Source organism: Sander vitreus, chromosome 21, assembly GCF_031162955.1.
Source record: "Sander vitreus isolate 19-12246 chromosome 21, sanVit1, whole genome shotgun sequence".
NCBI lineage: Eukaryota > Metazoa > Chordata > Actinopteri > Perciformes > Percidae > Sander > Sander vitreus.
The window spans coordinates 12832695-12858936 of NC_135875.1; the positions used below are offsets into that span (position 1 = coordinate 12832695).

The following is a 26242-nucleotide window of genomic DNA, read 5'->3' on the forward strand; positions in this document are numbered from 1 at the left end:
AAGATGAAAATAGGTCTCCGTATCCTTTAACATTAATATTAATAGAGGAGTCGTTGGGGACACTTCGTGATTTTCAAAATAAGATGCTGAAAAGGGAACGCTTTAGATCTCTAGACTAAAGAATGAAGTATTTTATTTGCATTCATTGTGTCGGCTGTCACTTTGTTGTAACCTAATGTGCTTTCTTCGTGTTTATTTTTCAAGGTAGCCTCCATAGCCTATAATATCTTTCATCAGGCCTAATCCATCCATCAACCTTTTTTTTTTTTTTTTTATTATATATATTTAGGCTACTGGAGGGCATCATCACAAAACAATTTTGAATAATGAATGAATAATCTAGGCTATTAAAAAAAACAGGACACTGTCCTAAGACGACAGAGTGCTACAACATCAGACTTTCATTTTGGCCTAATTATACTCATGATTAATTGGCAATTCGGTGATCATAGACCTACATCGTTCATGGTTCACAGGAGATAGGATGCATGTAGGCGTTTGATTAGTAGATGGAAAATAAAGAGTCCATTATGCTATTTGAATGTGTCTGTGTAATTGAGTCCTTGGGTTATAGTGGTGGCAGGGGTGAAAGTTCGCCCCAGTCTGGGAATAGAAGTCCAGTGTTTCCTGACCCTTCCACAACCCATTGAACTCAACAAAGGACTCAATGTGGGTTTGGAAAAAAAAAAGAGAGGATGTGAGAGACATTATAAATGACTCTCATCGTTTGTTACCTTTAGAAAAGTAGAAATATTTATGAAATCAAGTGACGTGTTATTCCTTGTATCATCTCTTTCCATGACATAGGCCTACAGCACTGCCATAGGCTTACATTATTTATCTGTTAAGATTTTGAAGCAGTAAACAAAATTATAATAGCCTACTCATAATTCATTGTGCCACAATGTCACAGAATGAGTCTCAGTAGTATTATTTTAACGGTATAAACTCGATATCTTTTCATAGTTGTCATTAGTATGCCAAAGCAGAGAAGAAAAGATGCAGCATGTCAATGAGTGAGGCAGGTGCATTTGCACAGAGCCTCATGAATAGCCGCTTCCCATTAACCATGCACGGCTCTGAAGCGCGCATAAATAATAGCTGGCACTGCTGATAAAAAAGCGCACCTTGGGGCCTCCACCCCCCCCCCCCCCTCCCCCGCCCTCTCCCCACCATTTCTCTCTTTTTTTCCTTCTCTTTTTATCTCTCACGGGAATTTTTTTTTTTTCTTTCATGGCAGCAGCATTTAGTCTAGAAGACAACTTATTTGTAAGCAGCAGAATAATAAGAACCTCATTTTTCTAGCAGCGTGTTTTAGATGATTTGACATAATTCCTTTTCATGACAACACATCTGATACTGTGCTCTGTTCTCATGTCCTGTCTGTCCCGCATTTGTAATCCTGCGCCTTTGCAGAACGAATCCGCTGGACGGGTGCCTTCCTATTGAGACGCAAGAAGCATAGACACAAGCCTGCATCTGAGCGCACAACACCAGCTTCTATCATCAAAACAAACAACACAGAAACGTATACAATTTTTTGTTTATAAACACTTTTAAATCCGGGGGTTACAAATCGTGGAGGATTTTGCCGAAAAGTTGCATGTGCAGGAATCATAGTACTCGACCTGGAAAGAAGGTATGGGATACCCGGGCAGAGCAGTGAGCGGATGGAAAGGATGGACGCTCATGGTTTGGGTCGCAGCTGTCAGCTTGGTTTTGGCAGACGGACGGAGAGTGAGACCGCCCAGATGCCCCGTTGGATGTACCTGCACCAAAGACAATGCCCTGTGTGAGAATGTCCGATCCGTGCCTCACACTTTCCCATCCGACGTCGTTTCACTGTAAGTGGTCCTGCATCTGAATAGACTCTTGTTTGTATTGTTCATATGGTGAATTGTCAGGAAATCTTATGGAAATACTCTGTCTCTGCCTTTCAGTGTACACATTTATTATCTTTATTATACTTTCAGATAAATTCCCCTTTCGTTATGTTTTCCATCTATTCAGATCTTTTGTCAAGTCTGGATTTAATGAAATCATTGAAGGAAGCTTTGTTCACACGCCGGCCCTGCAACTGCTGTGAGTATCTGTCTGTCTGTCTGTCTGTCCGTCCATTTTCAGTGTTTTATCAAATAATGAGGCATGGCACTCCCCAGAGGACGTCTATAGAGGCTGATATGCAGATTTAAAGGGGATTCTCTGTAATGGTGTCAGGATTATGCAATAGACCACATGGCTACCAACCATAACAGGAGGGGCTGGGGACAGATGAGCTATGTAAAGATAGCACTTTGAAAAAAGAGGGAAATGGTAAAATCATAATTACACACATACCTGTGGACTTTATCTTGCCATTTCTTCAACATATGACATCCATTATTATACATCTTGGTATGACTAGAGTCTATTGGGCAATTTGTTATTGTAAATCCACAAATTAACAGCAAGGTCAGGCTTAACTGTGCTCTCTAATCACACTTGTTTCACTGTATTACACATAACAGCATGCTGTCACCAAGCATTATTTTGTCTCAGCAAAAAATGTTCTTGGCGTCAGTACTTCCATATGTTCAGATGACACTTAATCAGCTTGGATGTGCATGAAGGCTTGTGACCAGAAGGAGAGTTAATTTAGCTGGGGAAAACGAATGAGTGGCATTGTCCCCTCTGTCATTATTCACTGCCAACATGACCTGGAGTATCTTAACCTCCATTAGAGTACTACTTAGTCAATGGGGCTTCTTTATGGCCAACCGTAAAATGTCCCTGTCACTGCTTTGCTGAGCCTGCAGTGACGAGATAGACACAAAGAGTTTCATGACAAAATTAGATTTCCAGCATTTTGACATCTTGGAATTATAAGGTTGGACACTATTCCTACATTACTGGTTTAAAGGGTGTCTCAGAAAGATGTGGGAGGAGGCATCCATTCTTCTTTCATTAATTTCATGAAAAACGTGTAGGAGTGATCTGCCATTTCTCTTTGATTTGGTTCATTCATTCTTTAACCACATACTGTGGGCAGAGATGCTGAATGAGTCTGTTGTCCGTTACAGTAACTATATCCTACCCTCTGTTTTGGACTTAAGAGTTACTGATTTTGGTAATAGGCAATAATAAATCACAACTTATATCCCAATACTAATAATTACTAAACTAAATAAAGATACACAGCCAGGAGAGGACAGCACCCCCCAAATGTCCTCCCAGATGACTGTTGATGTTTACATGTTGAACCCAGTTCACCTTTGAGTTATGAAACATTAAAAATATAGGGATTTAGGAGTGCTGTGGGGACTATAATAAAATCTATGATTGCACTACAGTTTTTTTTCTCCTTTTTCTTCACAGATTGTTCACAGCGAATTCATTTGACCTAATTGATGAGGATGCGTTCCTGGGTTTACCACATCTTGAATATCTGTAAGTATTTGTCTTAAATTCATAAATGGTCACTATAAAGTATACATGTGTGTGGTGAAACATCATAAAGTACACAAACTGTTCCCCAGTTGCATACTTTCGGTATTGTACTAATTGAACTGACTGGCATACACTAATGAAACACACTTCCATTTTCCAATTTGAAACCTTTACTGCAGTAACCAGGCAAAAAAAAGTCTTCCTAAAGATTTGATTTTTGGTTTAGGTGTTTAGCGTTGAGAAATGCAGAAGTGTCCATCAACACTTCACTCTAAAATCGAGCAATATTGGCATTTTAAAGACCCCACACAGGTGTTTTCACTTATGCTGCCTGATTAGGGGAGGACAGCTTACATCTTTATGATTCTTGTTAGTACGTACACTTTGCTTACCTCATGCAATGCTGAGCCTAATTGAAAACACAAGCTTGGTTGTGTAGGGACTTTAAAGTATAATTCATTCTGACATCCTCATTATGCATGTACTGGATAGTTAGTGTACAGTTTAATATGTAATTAGGACAGAGCTCAGGTTTTCGAGACAACCCTTCAGTAACTGCTCTCAACCCTCACAACTGCAAAGGGAGAAGACATGCAGAAAGTTCAAGGATTTCCGTTTTTAGCGTCACAATATATTTGATGTTTTTTGTGGGATTACTTACATAGTGCTAATCCTAATCTATCAAAATGCTAATGAAAAATACTTGTCATTTACAGATTTATTGAAAATAACAAAATCGCATCGATATCCCCATATGCTTTTCGAGGCCTGAAAGCGCTGATACATCTGTAAGTATTTTGGTTCTGTGGAAGCCATGTTTTTTTTTCTTCTTCCTTCTTTCCTACTTTACTTCCTTCATCCCGTATTCCTGTAAAAGGGGGCTTGCCTCACTGTATCTGTTCCTTCTTCCTTACTTCTTCTCCAGATTTTATAAATCATGACTTTATCTTTACCCCAAATCATTAACAAGTCCATTCTCTGTGGGAGAGGTAATAGGATATTAGTAGTCATGGTATTCTAACATAAACTGTGCATGCATTTCCTGTTTCTCACTCTCTGTATCACCTTGTCACTGTCTGAAATGCAAAGGTAGGCAGAAGTGCTGCTGCCAGTGGGGATGTACATGGTTACTGGCTAAAGGTTCAGCTGGATCAGGTTGCTGAAGGGCAGATCTGAATGTCACATTGCCTCAGTGGACCAACAGAGTTGTCCTTCACACATTTCTGGCATAAAAAGATGAATCATTTTGTGGCTTTAACCGTCATACAGCTTCACTAATGTGATCAGGAGTGTCAGCAGTGCCCCTGTATTTTCTGTAAACTGCTTTGGGGTCTATGGTGAGTGTGATAAGTAATGCATACTGTATCTGTATTTATAGTATTTAAGAAAGATAGCATCCCTTGTTAATATAAGTGTTGTTAACAACATCTTAATACAGGAAACAGGCAAACAACAGTTTGTATCAGTGTTTTGTAAACACTGTTCTATATTACGGAACTGCAACGCTTGCCAAAACTAAAGATAGGTGAGAGCATGAGTGACCTGTATGTCAGGACTAAATATAACTGTACTGTAACCTTACACCGTGTGACCTATAATCTGTCTCTAAAGTCTCTCTCACATTTCAAGTTTATGCATTGCAGTGCAGCCAAACATTTGCATACTTGTATTCCTCATCATTTATAACTTATATGGAATGTACTGTAGAGGAAATAACTCAAATATGAGAGGTTTATCAGCATTTATTCATGCATGCTTTCGGCAAGAGAACGTATAACTCTGATGATAAGAGAAAGAAGCATGATTAAAACTGTATTATACTGGTGTTAGTTACAACATTAATGGCTCTCTCACCAAGATCAAAAGTAAAAAGTGAACACATTAATAGCCATTTCCCACCATTTATGCTTTACAAAAAGCGTGACTTCACACATTGAAATTCAAGCAAACACTTCCATACGAGGCCTGTCAAGGGTCTGACACACGTCTAATGACAGTGACCTGTCTGGTAGAAGCTGTCTGAGAGCATGCACTGTAATGATCCACATCACAGGAAATGTTGCCTTGACAACTGTTGCAGCAGACGTCACATTAATGAGTGTATCGTCAAAGTCAACACAAGAGAAAATCTCATCCCACCAGTGCTCTTAGAGAGAAAGTAGAGCCTACATTCAGACCAAGAACTATTTGAAACAACTGACATTCTGACCTTATGATACAATTTATTCTGCAACTCTAGAACAGCTGGTATTAAAGTTCTATACTAGGACTTGTTATGCCCTTAGTTAAGTGTTGTGTTAAAGGCATAGTTCAACATTTTAGGAAATACCTTTATTTGTTGCCAAGAGTTACTGTAGATGAGAAGATCGACACCACTGTCATGTTTGTCACTATCATGTTATGTTCACTAAGAAGCTACAGACAGGAAATGGTTAGCTTAGCATAAAGACTAGAAACGGGGGGGACAGCTAGGGGAAAGTTGACTAGTTAACAAAATATATCTAATTTGTTTATTCGATACAAAAATATGACAAGTTGCAGTTTAAAGGAGGGTTATGCAGGATTGATGTCACCGTGAGGTTGTCAAACAACCAGCTGTGACTCCAGCAGGTCACTGCTCCAGTCCGGCACATAACCCCAGGTAAAACCACAACTTGTCATTTTCACACTTTGGTTTTTGTACAACTTAAACAAAAGATATATAACTTGTTAATGTGTGAGCTTGAGAGGTACTGGTCGGTAGCTTTACCTACAGATGCAAACTGTGATTTCTGTTAAAAACTGTCTATGACTCAGAAAGTCTTGCAACCACATGGATAAAGTGCTCTGTTCCTGTTTCATACATTTGTTTTTAGAGTAAAGTAAACAAAAGGAATGACGAATAAATGCGTTATGAGAGGGCATTTTAAATGTGTCACAGTTAATACATTATTAAAGGGCGCAGGCTGGGGTCCTGCTGGAATCCTGTCCACTCTGCTCCATCCCCATGTTTGGAGAGTGCATTCTTGCACAAACTCAAAGCAAAATGGCCTCTCTCTCTCTCAAATAAATAATGCAGTGTTCATGAATTACGCTGACATTTCATTTTATTCACATCTCTTTCTGGTTTGGAGTTCAGTCTTTTGCTCATAAATGAAATGTGTCCATAGGATGCCAGCTTTTGATGGTTGGTTTTAACTGGCTGATATCATCCAGTTGACAGCCTTGGGGAAGGAAATTCCCCTCTATTTTACCACTTAGCCTTTGTGACAGCTAACTCTATGTCTCATTAATATTGTCAGGGCATTGCAATTCCGACTTTGGTTGCTTGTAATTTCTTTTTAAATTAGTTTATTCTACTCTTGCTCAAGTCAATCTGGCTAACAGAATGAATGAAAAGCATATAATACAGTGTAATGTCTATTATGTGTAGAGAGACAGTCTACCTCTAACTCAATCACCATTATTTTTTCTGTTTGTTGATTAGGAGTCTGGCTTACAACAACCTTGAGACATTGCCCAAAGATGTCTTCAAGGGAATGGATGCTTTGACCAAAGTGTGAGTTCAGTCTGTCTTACACACAGGGTGCTTTGTTGACTCGTTTAGTAATCAGTTAATGAATATATTTTCTTATATATTGATTTACTTTTCATTCATTTATGTCGATTTACTGTATGTGTGTAAGGTTAAAGTTAATATATAACTAACTCTAAGTTGATTTGAAAAAGAGAATGTTTTTTTGATTGTTTTTTGGTAGGGGTGGTAAAGGATTAATGGCAGATGTTCCTTTCTTCTTCCTTCCTCTTTTCCTAATCTGTGGGATTAAATACAGTAATGTCATGAGGTCATAGGGCTAAAAAAGAAAAGAGAGGAATTCCCGCACTAAACAGAGGATGTAAAAGAAAGAAAGCGGGGAAAAAAGAGGCCACAGTGAGGCAGAAAAGATGTAAGAAGAAACAGAGTAAAGAAATAAGAGATTGTAGAAGAAGCTATTCCCTGCTGCAATGGGAAAAGGCAAATTTGTGAAGGAGAGAAGAGGAAAGCTTGGGTTTGTATGCCAGAATGTCAGAGTAAATGGTAAACAAGTAAATTACAGAGAAAAGAATTGGATCCTCGCTTTTTTCAAACGGCCACAATCAGCTTGAATAATGCAGGCTACAGTGTGTGTTTGGATTCAATACCCACATCCAAGGTCAACAGCAATTCAGACTGAGAGTGGGCGACGAGCCGAGGCTACTCAGGAGATAGGACACTTGTTGCTGTGGCTTTCCTGGCTCGAAGCCAAAATGCAGCCAAGGAGGGGAGAGACAGACAGGGGATTGAAAATAAAATACTTAAAAATACATGTTTATTTTTTAAAAGTAAATATTAATCATGTTATGTCTTAACAAGCCTGTTGACTGATATCCCATGCAATTTGTACATACGTATAGGGATCTACGTGGCAACAACCTAATATGCGACTGCAAGCTTAAGTGGTTGGTGGAATGGATGCACCACACTAATGCCACCTTGGACCAGATCTACTGCAGCGGTCCACCCATTTACCAGGGGAAGAAGATCAATGACCTGCTGCCACACTCTTTCGACTGCATCACAGCAGGTATCATCTTCCTGTATCTGCCCTCTGTCATAGAAGCATTAAACTAACATTAGCTTTCTGTTACCAGTTAACTGCCTCACCCTTTTCACTCTAGTTTCCTTCCTGTTCTTATCAATAATGCTAATGGTGCTGAGCATAAAGATGAAATGTTATTGCTGTGTTCTTCCTGTATATGGAAGAATACATCAATATGAATGGATTTTTTTAAAGGTCCCATATTATGCTCACTTTCAGGTTCATATTGTATTTGGGGTTTCTACTAGAAAGTGTTTACATCTCTGTCTGGAACGCTCCATTTTAGCGCCTGTCTCTTTAAGACCCCCTCCCGAATGCTCTGATTGGTCAGAGTTTCCGGGTCTTCCACATCTGCGCTCTCTGAGTCATTGCAGCTGGGGAATAACTATAACGGAACTGTAGCAGCACCTTCAAGCTATATATAGTATAGTTGTGACATCACAACCGTACGGAAGTCCTGACGGCTCATTTAAAGGCACTGTTTCTGAATATGGGCTGTGTGCATTTATCTGTGGATTGAGCGTTTTGATACATTCTCAGTATTTTTACAGTACCTAGACCTGCTTTATAATTAAAAAAATAAGACATGGAAATCTCACTTTCATATGGGACCTTTAAAGATAAAGGATTGAACTCAGTGTCATGTTATATCTACAGAGTTTGCCTCCTATCAGTCGCTGAAGTTTGAGTCTATTTCGGTGGGGGCCTTCACCTTCGGTGAGGATCAGTATGTTGTGTTTGCACAACCATTTGCTGGGACGTGCAGCTTCCTGGAATGGGATCACGTTGAGATGACCTTCAGGACTTACGACACCATTGAAAGTAAGTCCATAAACAAGTGAAGAGCAGTATCGATGTTATGGGGCAATCCCATAAGTAAATGTTTCTGCCTCGAATGGTAATGTATTATTGTGGGGGACATAATAATCTAGTATTAATGGTTCATCATGGTAATCTGTCCAGTATTGGTAATGTGTCTTCTCTTTTCTTATCCAGGCACCTCCACTGTGGTCTGCAAGCCCATGGTGATTGACAACCACCTTTTTGTCATCGTGGCCCAGCTGTTCGGAGGCTCACACATTTACAAACGCGACCCCTCTGCCAACAAGTTCATCAAGATCCAGGACATAGACATCCTGAAGATTCGCAAACCTAACGACATCGAGACATTCATGATCGACGGAGAGTCTTTCTTTGTCATCGCTGACAGCTCCAAGGTCGGCTACTTTTTGCTTTTCCTCTATTCAAAAGTACTTGATTTTATGGTATGTGATTGCATGACATTGTGCAGGTGTTTCTGTTATTGTGTCCAGCCAGTTTGGGTACTGCTCCTCTAAGCTACTCCTCCCACCATGTCAGCCATTCCTTCCCCCTGGTGGCCTTCTCTGCAGCATGTCGGTTTGCGTCTGCTCATGCTGATTACCCTGGCGTTGCCAAATGTTAGCATATGCTCTCACATATGTTTGGGGACACTCAGTCGCACGCATGCACGCACACACACACAGGGGCGTAGCACAAAATTCTGGGCCCTGTAGAAAGGCATTTTCTATGGGCCCCAATCCACAGCTATTCAGTCTAGCATCTTTTTGGGCACTCCTCACATGAGGGCCCTGGGTACTCAGTCTTTCCCCCCCCCCAGTCCAACGCCCCTGCACACGTACACACACACACACACACACACACACACACACACACACACCTTTGGCTCCATACTCATACTAAGCACAAATCTATGTTACAGTAAGTTTTGAATAACTTGATCTGACATTGTGTACACGTTAATCTCATAGGCCGGCTCCACAACAGTGTACAAATGGAACGGCAATGGCTTCTACTCCCACCAGTCACTCCACCCGTGGTTCCGAGACACGGATGTAGAATATTTGGAGATCTCCAACAAACCCCACCTGATCTTGTCCAGCAGTTCACAGAGGCCCGTTGTCTACCAGTGGAACAGGAGCCAGAAACAGTTTGACCGCAGGACCGACATACCAGAGATGGAGGACGTCTTCTCTGTCAAACACTTCCGGGTCAAAGGTGAGAGCTGTAGCTTGAATAACAGCGTATGTACACACAGGGTTTATTTTGGCACTAAGTAAAAAGACATTGTACACTCTTAAGCAATTTCTAACCATAAAGTATCACAGTATCAGCTTGTGTGAGTTACTCTGTCCTTGGAGCAGGATACTGCATAACACAGTACTCTAGATGCCATTATTCAGTTTATATAGCTAAGATTAAGATAGTCTGGGGTGTGTCATAGGATTTACAGTGGACTTTGATTGAGGGTCAACATTTCCTTTGATGCGGTTAATTAAATAAAAACATTCACGTCACACTTTTAGCTGTGATTTATTACACTTTAGTTCGTCATTCCTCATAGGTATTTATTTTAAAGGTGGTAACAGGCAGTGTCATTGTCCACCGCCATTAAACCTGCCCATAAATCATTACTGTATAATATTCTTTGTATTTTTTTCTCTCTGAAGGGACAGCTCATCTATTAGTGACTCTCTGCTAAGTAGCTATAGATAACAAGTGTAGAAGAAAAGGGTTTTTTAGGTCCAATTCTGTGGCTGGTTCAGATGAGGGTTTTTTTTTACTGCACAGCGGAGACAGAAGTTCACACGATGCTGCAGAATTCTCTCTGATATAATCAGTTTCTGCCTGGCCAGGGTTTTATACAAGTTTACAGAAAACAACAGAATAAACAAAAGCTGAGAAGACATTCAACTCACAAGTCTGTCTGAGTAGATTTGCATAGACTCAATGCTGTCTGCTCCATGTCGAAATGTCATAAAGAACAGCAGGAACTCATCAGTGAACAGGAAAGAGAATATTAGGATGAGACTAAAAACTGTAAGATAGTTCGTTTTCTTCTACACAAGCTATACATTCTTTTGAAATTACATTCTTTTGTGAGTTTATCTATTTCAGATTCTGATTTAGTAGCTGAATGTGTAAACAGTCCCGTGAATCTTTTCAAAGGTGAGCTGTTTATATGCTTGACGAGATTCATCGGGGACTCCAAGGTGATGCGCTGGGATGGTGCCATGTTTAAAGAGGTCCAGACATTTCCTTCCCGTGGCTCCATGGTGTTCCAGCCTGTCTCCATCGGCAACTGGCAGTATGCCATCTTGGGCAGCGATTATTCACTGACGCAGGTCTACCAATGGGACACCGAGAGGGGCCAGTTTGTCCCATCTCAGGAGCTGAATATCCAGGCCCCTCGAGCATTTTCTATGGTTTCCATTGACGACCGGGTGTTCCTGCTCGCATCCAGCTTCAAGGGAAAAACTCAAATCTATGAGCACCTTATGATCGATATGAGTAATTAAACCCATCGTCTAATTTGGGACAAATTATGTTCACTACCATTTGAATGCTTTCTTCTGTGATTGTGCTGAACATGTCAGTCTTATTAGAATTCACCAGCAATTCCCAATTTTAAACAAAAGGACGTTTCAAACAGAAGCTCAAAAAAAATATTTAAAATACAGTTCAGACCGAAGTTGAGATTAAGTGGTTGACATTTGTTATGATCAATGAGTTTATGTTAAGACCTCCGACACCATTTCCATTACATTGAAAACATATTCTACACAGTGTTTGGCAACCTGCTGCAACTACTTTATTTTGATAATCTCCTTGTATTTTCATCTTGATTCCTCACTGTTTGGAAATGCCTTATTCTCCATTTGAAAAACCGTGCGAACTGACTATCTTTCAGGAAAAACAAGCTATAAAATCACTGCTTTTGTATTTTAATCACCCCTGCAGGTGTACTTGCAGTTTTTAGACATACAATATATGTCTCTGCAATTCAACTCCATACAATTTTATTTCTATTGTAGGAATTTGATAGGAAAGATATAGGAATTTGGTAGTGCTTGTGACCATGCAATAACAGGAAAACATTCTTGAGGGAAAGGTGTTCAGGTTGAAGTGTATAGTTTTGTCTAAAAAAGAACTATGGACACGTGAGACATTTTTTCTTAATTTAAGTCTTCTTTATTTAACAAAGCATTTCAGGAAAATTCACATCAGAGTAAAATGTCATCATAAGAGATTATTCAGAATGGAAAGGGTACTGAGATATGTGGACGTTGTATTCAAGCAATGTGTCATCTAACTCATATGTGACAAAGTCTGGGTTGTTAGATACCCTGTAGATCTCACATATGTACAAGAATCTTTTTTAAATTGGAATCTAACACAAGTTTAATGATAAGGTAACAGCAGCACCACTGTAGTTGGAAATGTCAGGTGTAGTTTGTTACTATAAGACCTGACTTGAAAATAATACAAGGCAAGCTTCCAACCAAATGCGGGTAAAATGTGGGCTTTTGTTGTTGAAGATTATGTACATTCTTCCAGTGCAATTTGGCAGCTAGTAAACCTATCAGTCTTTTTTTTTCACTGTGAGAAACTGAGAAAAACACCTTTTCTCTCCTGTCTACTCTATGACCATCAGTTAAGCAAGACTGCATGCACGATACAGACACTCATAGTGTTGAATCCTGATGAATGACTCGCTAGAAGCGTCCCACTGTGTCACCTAGCCCTCACTCTTTCACTGCACTCTTGCCCCTTTTCTCCCTCATTGACAAAACCATTGTTGTCTTTACGCCGCAACTAAAAAGCCAACCACTGTGCAGCACCTGGTACCTGTGCTTTCACACGGTCCTCTTATTCTGACACAAACGAAACTGAATTCTGATAACAATTACTGACTTCACTGATTTGCCAAATATATTGTTTACGTTTTTACAATACTGTGTAAAGTAATTTATATGATATTGCTTTTGTATGTAGAGGGGACCACACTCAATGTTTTATTTTCCATAGATATAGAATGTAGTCTAGATAAGGATCACCTCCTTAAATGCTGTGTAACATGCTACTTTTGCTAAATAGTGTAGGCTTAGGCTACTTGTGTCAGTCTAATCTAGTTAGGTAAGGATAGAGGATAATAGCTATCCTTTGTCATCTTGCTTATTGTATTTTATGTACACTGGTAATAAAATACTAAAATGTTAAATCAGAGATGCATTTTTTTTTTACTGTTGTTGATTCACCACAGTATACGTTATGTTTTATTCCTCTTTCAATTTGTGATTATTCTTGATAGCTAATATTTACAGTTCAGTGCACTGACATCCAGTCTTCCCCTGTGTTGTGAGCACCCCACTGTGGTGGTAAATAGAAAAGGTTTAACTGTGGCCTTATAGTGAATCAGCAAAAACATCAGTTACTTTCAGCAGATACACTGATGCCCCAAGCAAACTCCAACAAAAACATACATGAAAGTATTTTCGTTTTTTTTTTGTGTGTGTGTGGGGGGGTATATCTCATAATTATGACTCACAGTTATGATTTTTTGTCAAATGTCCTACAGATTCATTATTTTGCATTAAAAGTCACACATTTGCACCTACACATTATGAGCCACACAGCCTTAATACATATTGTACTAACGTAGCCTACATACATATTTTTTTCATAAAGACGTGTGTAAGATGAGTTTTGGTTGGTTCAAATCTCCACTGCCTCTGCTATGGGCGTAAACGTTAGGTAATCTCATAGTTGTCCAGCAGAGTTGTTGGTTTGGGTTAGGTTCAGTTCTGCCCCCCTGTGGGTAAAGTAACCTTAGTATCCTGACACCAAGGTTAGTCATTAACCTTATCTTCTCACTCACTCAGGGCACCGAAGAAAGCGGACAGCATTCTGTCCAAGGCATGCTGCCGCCCAGCCGTCACATCTTACCATGGGCGACTGTAACCACAGTACACATGAGCGGGCTTTGTACATAGAGGACGGCGTTAGTGTAGTGTTTCACAAAGTTGACAGCCATGATGACACAAACAGCGGCGACGAGAGTGGCGATGATGAACGGACAGCAGCGAGGATTCACTTGCAAAGTAACTGCCATGTGTCGTGTGATTACGACGTTGGTGCTGAGGGAGCGAGAGGAAGCGACAATTCTCTGGAAGGGAGCGAAAAGAAAACACTTTGCCCGCCGGCGTTTTGCGTCAGAAGCAGGCTCGCATCCCGAGACGGAAGCGCACATGAAGGTAGAAAAGAGCACGCGTTTAACGCACTTAGCTGGTTTTGTTTAACGGCATCTAAGGGATACGTGTCTCCATCTTCCCACCACATGTTAGTGCATTTTGTTTCTGATGGGAAGAAAATGCAGTGTTAAGCGGCAGCTGAGAACCAATGGCTTCCTGCGTAGCCTTTACGTTATACAACCGTGTAACGTCATGTATAATCAGTGCTGATATCACGTGGAGGCTAATAGCCAATATTAGCAGGGATATAGTTGAGGGAAAGCACAGTCACTTCACACTTTTTAAAAAAATATATTTATTTTTCTTTAGGGCTGACACAAATTACGTAATTTCATCATATGCTTTACGTCACAGTAGTGTGCCTCAATAATGTGAGTTATGTTATATACAAGATATAATGTTTATTATGGTCGTTTATTATTTCAGAATAAACGGACAACGAATACCCTTAATTTACGTGTTATGCCTAATAATAAACTAATATGATGCACATTTGCTGTAAGCCACCCTAACATTTGCATCATCCTTAAGACCCATATATATTCTCTGGCTTTCAATTGTGTTTCAACTTGTTTCTGTGTAAATCTTCTTAATATTTCCACCACATCTAGGTATATATGCACAGCTATGTGTTTTATGCTGGTCTACATGTGTTTTTTGTCTTTGTGAAGCACTTTGGTGCAAGCTTCTTTGCTTTTAAAGTGCTATATAAATGAAATAAACTTGAAACTTAGAGATGACTGTGCACTTACGTATAGTAACTATCACAGTTGAAAGAAAAAAAAAAGACCTTGTTTTCCATCCTTATGGAGACAATGGTGATCTGAATATATTTTGCTCATGCTCTAGTTTCATAAGTAAGTGCTGACCAACAAAAAAGGTGTTATAGTATAGTAGGTTTTTTCCCCTGTGTAACTTGAAATGAGGAAGAACGATGATTTGGCTTTATTTGGAAGTTTACAAGGAAGTGAGAAATGAACCCAATGCCCCTGGATGTCCACTTCCCTTTGTGTACCTTTTTGTAGGACTAGGTGGTGATAAATGACACACATCTTGACTGAGTAAGGTATAAGTATTCTCAAGCCAAAAGATAGTATTTTAGACAGCAATTATTTGGACAGTAATTCATTATATTGTTTACAGATGTTCAGTGAAGTGATTATATTATGATATAATGTATTACAGAATTGTATTGATTTCAAGCTACTTGTAATAAAAAAATGAATGTAATACTAGGCCTGTCAGATGACAAATTTTGCTGGACGATAAATTGTCGGAGAAATTACTGCGATAAACGATAATATTGTCGTTCTGAGACCATTTTCATCTAATATAATGATAATGGCATAATAATGCAGGTACACCTTTTCAAAGATCAATAAACTTTTATTTCTAAAGAATAGTTAACGCTGGAACTGGAAGACATTTTAAATATCCACAATATGTCTTTGATCTCCTTTAGTATGTTGTACAGTTGTGGAATTGCCGTTTGTGACACGTATGTTCTCCCAGTTAGTTTGTACTGGCTGTCAAATGTTTGCAGCATTCGAAGAGTGTTTGTGCGATAGACTACAGACTCTGTACTACATTTAACAATTATTTATTAAACATATATAAACTTAGCACAAAAAGTAAGGAAATTTGTGTTTGGTGGAGTAGGGTTAGGCATCGAGAACCGATTCCTACTTGGAATCGTTTCAATATTGGAATCGTTTGGTTTCAAATCCGATCATCGCTTCCTAATTTAACATGCGCAAGTTTTGGTTTCCGTAGCGGCCAGGCGCTTGTTGTGTTGCAGCCTTGGAGCACAGTAAGCAGCGCTCTAGTGTGGCTTTATTTTACATTGAAAAAGCGGTAAAACTGCAAACCACCATTGAATCAAAATAGAACTTTCCTCTTATTTGTGAAAATAAGCATGTGACCCGTTTCAACTCCACCCCTCAAAGAATCGGAATCGAGAATCGATAAGAACCGGAATCGAAAGGAAGAATCAGAATTGGAATCAGTATCGTTAAAATCCAAACGATGCCCAACCCTAGCGCTGAGTATGTGGGTTGCGCCCATTAAAAATCTTCTCTGCCAATGCCAAACAGCTTATTCTGCCATTGACTCATTTGGTGTTTTGTGGATTGGATGATTCTGCCTACGGCAGTTGGATCATAGGGTCAAAGTGTGGAGACAAAGACGCGGAGAACACTATGATGATTGCTGCACAGATAGAGTAACACCTTTTGGTGGAGGCAGTGTGATGGTGTGGGGCGGCATCTCCCTCACTGGAAAAACAAGGCTTGTTATCATTGGAGGAAATCTCAATATAGAGAGATATAGAGATGAGATTCTGTAACCAGCGGCAATCCCATATCTCCACAGTCTGGGACCGAACTCTATCCTCCAAGATGACAATGCTCACCCCCACAGGGTGGGGTTTATCAGAGACTACCTCCAGAATGTGGGAGTGGAGAGGATGGAATGGCCTGCCAGCAGTCCTGACCTCAACCCCACTGAACACTTCATCAGCTTGGGCGTGCTGTTCGTGCCAGAGTGACCAACACAACCACGTTGGCTGACTTGTGACAAATGCTGGTTGAAGAATGGGATGCCATCCCACAGCAGTGTGAGACCAGGCTGGTGACCAGCATGAGGAGGAGGTGCCAGGCTGTTGTGGCTGTGTATGGTTCTTCCACACCCTACTGAGGCTCCTGTTTGTGAAATGAATAAATTGTTCAATTGCCAATATGTCTTGTTTCTTCAAACTTCAATCATCCAATCCACCAAACACCAAACGAGTTAATGGCAGAATAAGCTATTTGGCATTGGCAGAGAAAATTTGGCAAATTTTTTCCACAAATGCATGTTCCTTACAAATGGGGCACCATTTGAAATTGAACTAAACAGGCTTTCCAACGGTATAAGATTTATTGCTAAAAAACATTGTTACCACAGAGAAATAATCTACCAAACACAAATTTCCTTACTTTTTGTGTTAAGTTTATAATATATAATTAATAAATTATATCTATCTATATTTATGTGGCTATCTGCCACATGGCGAGTAAATGTTTGTACCAAAATAGTTCTGTTTTTCAGTCTTCATTTTGGCGAAGGTGCAGCTACTTTCTTCTGCTCCTCTGCTGTCTGCAGGTCGGAGCTTCGCGGGGGTGGGCCAACACACACACACACACACACACACACACACACACACAAACACTGGTGCACGCACACACACACAAACACTGGCGCACACACCAAATGCCAGCCACCACGTCACTTCTGTTTACTGATAGCTATCGTTTACCTCAGGCTAATTAATTAGCTAGTAGGTGGCGATTTTTGGCAGCCAGCCTTCCAAAAGAAAGCACAATGAAATTAAATAACCAATCATTAACCGTTGACTGACCAGCAGGTGTCTCAGTTCACTGTCTGGGAGCCTCTGACACAGTTGTCGCACTCCGTGTCCGCGGACAGCTGTAGGCTTGTACCGGTTAATGTTCTGTGCATTGCCGGACACATGCAGCAACTTTCCTGAAACCACTTGCGAGATTGACAAGTCCACAGCGGCGTGTATGTCCGAGCCTGTCTCCACCGCCTCCACCTGCAGGTTGTCAACTGGAATGAAAGAGAGGAAACGGGACGCCGAGTAACACGGCAGATATCGCTCATATACCTTTTTTTTTTATGGTACCTTAACTGCAAAGTGCTGGGGAAACCCTGCTCCAACTCTCAACTAGCGTTTTCTCTGTCTCTCTCTCTCTCTCTCTCTCTCTCTCTCTCTCCGCCAGGAGTCCCGCCTCACCACACAAAGACCATGCGATTGACAAGAGGGTTCACTTCTGGTTACGCTAAGGAACCGAGACAAGCATGCAAATGGAAATTATTGTGGCCGGAAAATTATCGAGCTCTACGTGCGATTTATTGATTTATTGACTATCGCGACAGGCCTATGTAATACTAATGCAGTAAGCACTGTAATAATCTTCCTGCCTGTGTCTACTAGGCATAAGAGTGGAACTAAGAATAAAAAAGATGTATTTGGCTTAGTGCAAGATTAAGAAAACAAATACTGTATATGATAAGTAAAACCTTAAGTAGACTACACATTGTGGATAAATACAAAGAAAGATGTCTGAGTGACCTCAGGTTGGAATGTAATCTCCATAAGCATATCAGTTTATTGTTCCACAGGCAGGGTTTGCAAACACTACACCACTGTCTTTTGCAGATCTGAATTTTGTACCCAGGCCACATGGAGTTCAATAACATATTTTCAACTTCACTGCTCCATCGTGCTATTACTATATCAACATAAGCATAATATAATAAGCAATATTTTTTTTAAATGAAATGTGGAACAGTGATTCCCATTCAGGCCCCCTTTCTCTCTCCCTCATCCCTCATACATATCTGCTCCCCCACCTTAACTATCTGTTCTTTGACTCGCTCCTTTTTTTCTAATTTTTTCAGACACAGAGAAACCAAACAGATGTCCAGGTCTTGGTTTGTTCTATGCTTTCCTGTCCACAGTTTTCTTCTCCACCATTGCACTCTTGGTGAAAACCATCGAGGGGGTCCACGCCATTGAGATCAGCGCCATACGCTGCTTCTTCCAGATGCTCTTTACTATGCCCTTACTCATCTACCACAAGTAAGCAAACATTTAGATTTCCACGGTTAGACAGTAAAACGTTAATCCCAGGTGTAAGATTTACACATGCATTTACTCCCAAACAGTCTTTATTTCAAACCACCAATGTATATGTTGTGATTAGCTTAGGTGCTTAAGCTCAGCAGCAAGGTATTCATATCCCTGCCAGCAATTTTCTAGGGGGATTTCTACATTTGTGTTCAATAATAACATATTGTAACTTATGTGCAGTGAAATTAAATACTTTGCATGTTTTAAAGATGGTGTCCAGTATTTCTCCCAGGCTCCTTTGCACCAGAGGCACAATCTTAGTAGTGTAAATATATATATTTTTTTATAATGTTTAAAACAATCCAGGTAAAAATATTATGTCACAATGTATACAATAACGTGCCCTCCAGCAAACTAAATAAAAAAAAACACAAGTAATTGAAAGTTTATGACGGGAAAGAAGATAGCGTCTAACGATCATTAATTTTACTCTCTGTCCATTTATTCCACTTGCTTATTGTGAGTCGCTTCTTTGCATGGATGGATAGAAAACCAGTTCACTTTAGAATCACATTGTGACCCCAAGAATCAAAGATGAACTTAATTCCCAAAGACTGCCGCCAGTACTTCTATTCATTCATTTACCTATTCATCCATCTATCCACCCATCCATACGTTGTCTACATAACCAACTCTCCTTCTCCAATCCGTTTGTCCATTCATCACTGTCATCTCCACATTACTTACCCATCTGTCTATCCAGACGTCCAGTCATTTGTCATCTCTCTGCTCACTAAAAATTCTAAAATTCTGTTTATTACTTCCTCTGTCAGTCAGTCTCATCTTCCATCCATCCATCCATCCAGTCATTCATTCATCCATCATCTTCATATCTCTGCTCCTCCAGGACAGGTTTCCTTGGTCCCAGAGACAAACGCATCTATTTGGTGCTTCGGGGTTTCATTGGCTCCAATGCCATGATCCTGCTCTTCTATGCTGTTCAGCAGATGCCGCTAGCCGACGCCACAGTCATCATGTTCAGGTAGGAACTTAATTAATTGTGGATTAGTGGAATTTTTTACTAATACTACTAGAGCTGGGCGATATATATAAATATTATATCGATATTGTGATATGAGACTAGATACCATTTTAGATTTGGATATAGTAATATGGCATAAGTGTTGCCATATTAGTTTCCTGGTTTTAAAGGCTGCATTACAGTAAAGTGATGTCATTTTCTGAACTTACCCGACTGTTGTAACTGTTCTATTATTTGCCTTTACCCACTTAGTCATTATATCCACATTACTGATGATTATTTATCAAAAATCTCACTGTGTAAATATTTTGTGAAAGCACCGATAGTCAACATTACAATATCGTTGCGGTATTGATATTGAGGTATTTGGTCAAAAATATCGTGATATTTGATTTTCTCCATATCGCCCAGCCCTAAATACTACAAATAGATCCTATCTTCCCTGAATTGTACGCCTGTCACCTTTTTCATTCCTACTTTCCAACATTTTCCTTACTCCTTACATGATTATCTCTCCCTCTCAGTAAATCATTCAAGATCTGGAATACCTCATCTCTCATCTTCCCTGTATGATTTATTTATTTAAATGTACCCAGACATGTCTTACTTTTCCCAAGTGTTCTCACCTCTATCAATCTCTCTCTCTCTTTCAGTAATCCAGTCTTTACCTCCCTGCTGGCCTGGATCTTCCTGAAGGAGAGATGTACAATCTGGGACTGTGTCTTCACTGTTTTTACCATCACTGGAGTCCTCCTCATCGCCCGACCGCCATTTCTCTTTGGCGACCATCGGCGTGGCATTGAGGGCAACTATGCTAACCACATTAAGGGGACTATTGCTGCCTTTGCAGGTGATACGATTAATAATGAACACAGTTTCATACCAGTAATGTTTGTTTGACCATAATAAGTAGGTAGAATCATTCAGGAAGAAGTATGATGTTGGCAAATCTGTTCAGACTCCTTGCCCATCTGTCAGTCAGGATTACCATGGCAACTAGCTATGTCTCCTCTCGCAAACAACAGTTTTCTTTTGCGCTTACCAAGTGTCTCAAAATGGGTCCCAAATGAAGATCGACCAATGATTTAGAAGCTTCACTTTGTTACTAAGTTTTCTTTTACTTCTACAGTCCTAAGTAACTTCTTTACAGCACACTGCAACTGATGATTAATCTCACAATCCTTCGTGAATAACCCGCCTTTCACACACAATGCGCAAGTGAAACATTTCACAGAGAAAGGCTGTTATTTCGAATAGCGCGCCATCTATGATCTCTTCAGCAGCTGCGCCATGGCAGAGTTCATTCCCCTTATTTTCCATGTTTTCTAAGTGCAACTAAGTTGAACTTTGGCCCCCAAAATAGGATAGAGAAAAATGGAGCAGTTCTTTTTATAATCTAAATTCCAAGTTGAGTGCTTGAGTAATAAGGCATGGCAGAACATATCAGAGAAATAGGCAATCCAGGAGTAAAGAAACTCAAATGAACAAGTTTAAGTTAATTAACTCAAATATTTCAGGTATGGAGCCATGAAGTAGTGAATTTGAAAGTATATGTTATTTGTCCTTTAAGTCTCATATGTCTTTCTTATTGTTTTATTAATTTTAATTCTTCTTCTAATGGCTCTATTCATTCAGTCTCTTATTTTTTTTTTAATCATAGGAGCTATTGGGGCTGCTTTTACATTTGTTGTCCTTCGCAAGATGGGGAAGAGCGTCCATTACTACCTCTCTGTCTGGTACTACGCTGTCATCGGTTTCATCGAGTGCATCATCACAGTATCCGTCCTGGGGGAGTGGAAAATCCCATACTGTGGCCGTGATCGCTGGCTGCTGATGCTGATTGCTGTCCTGGGTATCGCTGGCCAGTGCTTCCTCACAAAGGCCCTCCAGATTGAGAAGGCTGGACCTGTGGCTCTGATGAGGACTATCGATGTGGTGCTGGCGTTCATCTTCCAGTTCATTTTCCTCAACCGTGCACCAACAATGTGGAGCCTCGGAGGGGCGCTGTGCGTCGTGGCGAGCACTAGTGGAGTAGCACTCCAGAAGTGGTACAGCAGCTCTCGCAAGAGCTGAGAAGGAGAAACAACATAGAATACTTTGGTATTACTATCTTTTTTTTTCTCCCTATCATATGTTCTTAATTCTGTAGTTTACTTGTTACTCTTGCGTAAACCTGTGAGAAGGTTTAACCTCATTGGAGAGTTAAAAATGTGTTTTTATTTGCTTTAACCTGAACACAATAGCCAAAGAGAGAGGTTTATTGCATTGGGACCATCCATAATGTGTTACAAAACTTGGCAATAATATTATACTAAAAAATAGTATACTCCATATTTAATTTTTATTGTGGTATGCACAAAGCACTATCGAATGAGTATCTGCAAAAAATGCTCAATATATTTGTGGTGCTGACAATGCAGCTAGGATCACTTTGTCAAAAAAAAAAAAAAAAAGGAAATGTAATGCAAACCAAATAAGCTGTATTAGCACTTAGATACATGTGTATTAGAAAAACATCACAGATATTTGAGTCAACAAAAAAATATATAAAAGATGAAAATAAAATCCCAAATTTGGTTACAATTTTAAATTCGAAACAGCTGTACAATTTACTCAGGGATCTCTTGCTTATAATGGCTTATAATGCCCAAATATGAATTACACCTGAATCCAATCCATGAAGAATTTATTCCTTCGTGATTTTTGATTTTATTTTGCTTCTGTCATCCCTATCCCATCTAATATAGTACACGATTATAAGCTAATAGTGACTAATTTCTTAACAATATCTTTGAAGTGCCTTAAGTAGGGAACTTTAACCTCCAGCTTCCCTTAGTGGAACTGCTCAGTAACCAGCAATCACACCTGGCCAGCTGCCAGCTGTGATGTGAATATGAAGTAGGGTGCTTCTGGAAAAAAAGTCGACCCAATGACTAATGATTTTCTTTCAAAGATAAAGCCTAACAGCATTTTTAATGAGGCACCTAAGGCATGGCCGCTATCCCCACACTGAAGGCTGCACACATTTCTTCATCTCAGGAGGAGTCAACTCTTATCATGTTGGCTAGTATTTACTGTCATCTTAAAGCATTGAATTAGTGCTCTCAACAGTCTCAAAATATATTTATATTCCATGATGCTCAAAGAGCGGTGTTGTTTGCACTTTGTCTTTGCTATAGAGTAGAAAAAGTAACAGTATCCGGCTGCCACTGTAATTCGACAAATAAAGTGAGCATCCAAACAGCTGCACACACAGGTTGCTAGATGATAACTTCCTCTTCCAAGAGAGGAAAGATGAGAGATGAAACTACATCAAAACAGTGCAGGTTGTTCAATTCAAACATACCATGCATCACTCAGTTGAATAGTAGCAACAGTCCCACTTTGTCACTAAAACTAAAAAGGTGATGCTGAGGTTTTACACTTGAGCATCCTTGTTTTTGTGATTGCCTCGGTGAATCTGTGATTCTTGTGCCAGGTAGAGGATGTCTGTAGTCACCTCATGATCATCCATAAGTACGTTAGATGTACAGTACCTGGCTGAGAAATAAGAAAAATAGTCTTAAGCTCTTGAGCTCATAATATAATGTATATTTTTAGAGCAAAAAGATATTGTGCTAAAAAGCAATATTGGGTCTTGTACTTCCACTAAAAGGTTGTGGTACACAAGACTACTGTGCCCAGCTGCATAGTCTTATGTGACTCTTCCTATGACAGTAATGTATGTTTGTTTCGTTAATTCTCACACACAGATTCCAAGAGGAATATTTCATTTCATTTCATTTAGCTTTACAATGGTCCTATAGGGGGTGGCACAGTGTGATATCAGAGACCTTTCCATGCTGGAGAAAAGCAATCTCCTATTAGAGCTTATTTGATTTTTATTCCCATTTAATTTGCTGTGGTTATTATGATTAGAACTGGTAAGGTATTTAATTACCAATATCAGTTATTAATAACAAATACAATTTTGATCCTACCAGTTAGTTGTAGGGAGAATATAGTTAAATGATTAATTTGGGTTCATTTTACAACAAGCCCTGGGAAATAATTAATCTTTCAACTGATGAACAGTAACATCAAAGTGTGAAATAAAATAAAATTGGCCTATCACATGTGATCCCAGTATCATATTTTATTTAAAGGCACTGTGACATTTTTTAATCTTTGTTCGTGGTACAGTAGGCTGTCATGGTCACTTCAGGTGTTCAGAAGCTAATTTGACGATTTTTACCTCTCAGTATATTAGTTTGACTTAAATGCTGGTAGTGTAAGCACAATGTGTTGTATTTCTCTCAAATGGTTAGATAAACATTTGTTTCAGGACCTATAAACCTTACAGAAGAAGCAATGTTTAGGGTTTTTACACTATGCTTTAATAGTATTTATTTTACTGTTTCTGTAATGTATTACATTGACATTCTGTAAGATGTATATATTTCTGCATAGTGATTGATTATATTTAGTATACTATGATTTCATAATAAATTCTATATGAATGTATAACTCTTATTGCTTGTGGTCTTGACTTGTCTCCTGAGGGAAGGTTATTTCTCTGCTGTCAAACTTCTGCAGGCAGGTTTCTTTTTCATACGTCACTATATCTTTCAAACATGACTGAAACTTGTGGAACAGACCCAAACTGTGTAGAGGCATTGTCTCTACTTGCGTCATTGTCCCAAAAGCCCATGGCCTTACCCTAGCTCTGCTAAAGACTCGATAGGTGACAATGGCACAAACCACTGAGTCAGGTAGCTGTTGACAGGGGTGCTCAGAATAGTATCTGGCTGAGTGGATTGTAGTCATTGTGTGTACGCGTGCATGCAGGTTTCTTTGTCTCTTTGAACATTACACCTTTGTATATTTCCCCCTTTGTTTGTACACAGTTGTGAGGCATTGTGTATTCATGCAGAATGGCTGCGTTTCATTGTGTCCCAACATAACTTATATTTAGCAAAACAAAGGCTCGTACCTTACATAAAGGGCTAACAGCATACAGACAGTGTCATAAACCTTACTCTGGATCTAGGCTCGGTTGCAGGGTAATTCCTTAGCTGAGCGCTGAGCTAAGAAGTGTGATGAGGCTGAACTAGAACAGAGTAGCTCTTTGTTGTAGGGGAGAATTAGGACTAACTTGATGCTAAAGATGTCTTGAAAAAAAAAGAAAACTAGTTTTTTTTTAATCTTCCGCCTAAATCTTTATCACTACTACTACTACAACTACTACTATTTTTATTTCTTCTGTGTTCTCAATTTCAACATGCAATCAACATCAATTTCTCTAAAGCGCAAAACATATACAATATACCCATATTGATAAGGGTCATATAGGCTACAAATAACTTACTCCAAGGATTATAGTAGGATGTATTTTTTTTTGGTTATATGTATTATATAGTCGTAGTAGTGATGGTGCATCTGCTATGATCAATAGGGCCTACTATTATTATCAGTAATTTAATTATTGCATTGGATGTTCTGCACATGTAATGAACCTTTACTGACAGTAGAGGGCAGGATCCACAAAAACAAGGAGTTTGCTCTTGAATGCAACTTCACCTGAAACTTTAATAGTTGTTGTAGTGTAAGATATTGGTTTTATCAACTCAAACTCAATGAACAAGCTGTGTTTATTCAGGTTTCAGAGTCATTTAAATTGTTATTAACTTTTTATATAAATAAAAGATAGGCTTTTAAGAATGAAACAGAAAAATAAGAGAAGCAAACAGCCTGTAAGGTTAAACAAATTGGAGACTGGAAGAACATGTAGGCCTACTCATAATATCAGATAAGGTCAAAGGTGTGTGTACAAGATATCTGACAAGATTCAGTGTTATCACTACATCATATTTACTTTGCTTGTCAATACTCTCTCACACACACATGCGTATTTTTCAGATTGGCCTGTAGGTGTGTTGTCTTGCATTATTTGCTGACATTGGACCATTTCTAAAACTTATAAAAAGGTAAGCAGGGCAAGTTCTCCAGTCTCTCCCTTCCTTATCTACACTTTGTTTTCTTGTTGTTTACAAAGTAATGCTTTTGGAATGTCTAAAGCCACATCAGCTGTTATGGTGTGGCTAAAATAAAGATATGCTGGGACATTAATAAAATCAACCACACCCTCCCCTCTTTTTTATCAGGGAGCTGGGGATTCCCAAAGGTTTGCACGCTCCTGGGTGGAGGAGAGTTGTAGGAACGGAAGGGTTGCACATTCTTGACGGATGGCACAATACTTTCCATCAGTGGAGCGGGAGAGAATTGGAAAATAATCCCTCATTTTCCAAGTTTAAATAAATGCAGTTATAGGCTGTAAAGTAGAATAGGGCATATCTCTTAAGCACGTGCTTTCGCTGTCTCGGGGGTGGGGCGGCGGTGAGTCCAGAGGCGGAACAACTGCACAACTGCAATTACTTTCTATTCACTTATCAGAATAATAATAATAATAACAAAGCAATCGTGCTACCAGGAA

At 39.5% G+C, this 26242-nt stretch overlaps 2 protein-coding genes and 1 long non-coding RNA gene across 4 annotated transcripts in view; all 3 read left to right on the top strand.

Annotated features, from left to right (window-relative positions):
• The window catches only part of lgi1b (leucine-rich, glioma inactivated 1b), a 13627-nt gene extending 582 nt beyond the window's left edge, over positions 1–13045 (top strand). The window contains exons 2-11 of the mRNA XM_078279550.1: positions 1417–1844; positions 2011–2082; positions 3355–3426; positions 4143–4214; positions 6893–6964; positions 7840–8009; positions 8682–8846; positions 9021–9241; positions 9815–10061; positions 11013–13045. Coding sequence (XP_078135676.1) covers positions 1642–1844; positions 2011–2082; positions 3355–3426; positions 4143–4214; positions 6893–6964; positions 7840–8009; positions 8682–8846; positions 9021–9241; positions 9815–10061; positions 11013–11362 — 1644 coding nt within the window. The 5' untranslated portion in view covers positions 1417–1641 and the 3' untranslated portion in view covers positions 11363–13045. The remainder of the gene's footprint in view (positions 1–1416; positions 1845–2010; positions 2083–3354; positions 3427–4142; positions 4215–6892; positions 6965–7839; positions 8010–8681; positions 8847–9020; positions 9242–9814; positions 10062–11012) is intronic.
• A 548-nt stretch (positions 13046–13593) lies between these two features.
• slc35g1 (solute carrier family 35 member G1) lies at positions 13594–24282 on the top strand. The gene is made up of 5 exons (XM_078279531.1): positions 13594–14098; positions 18557–18737; positions 19636–19770; positions 20424–20620; positions 21431–24282. The coding sequence occupies exons 1-5, from the start codon at positions 13792–13794 to the stop codon at positions 21841–21843; spliced, it is 1233 nt and encodes a 410-aa protein (XP_078135657.1). The 5' UTR covers positions 13594–13791; the 3' UTR covers positions 21844–24282.
• LOC144536407 (uncharacterized) lies at positions 14109–16829 on the top strand. 2 transcript variants are annotated; one of them, XR_013503747.1, is made up of 2 exons: positions 14109–15161; positions 16466–16829. It is a non-coding gene; the product is annotated as an uncharacterized LOC144536407 (long non-coding RNA). The 2 variants fall into 2 exon arrangements; XR_013503746.1 differs by having other exon boundaries at positions 14109–15156.
• Positions 24283–26242: the final 1960 nt, after the last annotated feature.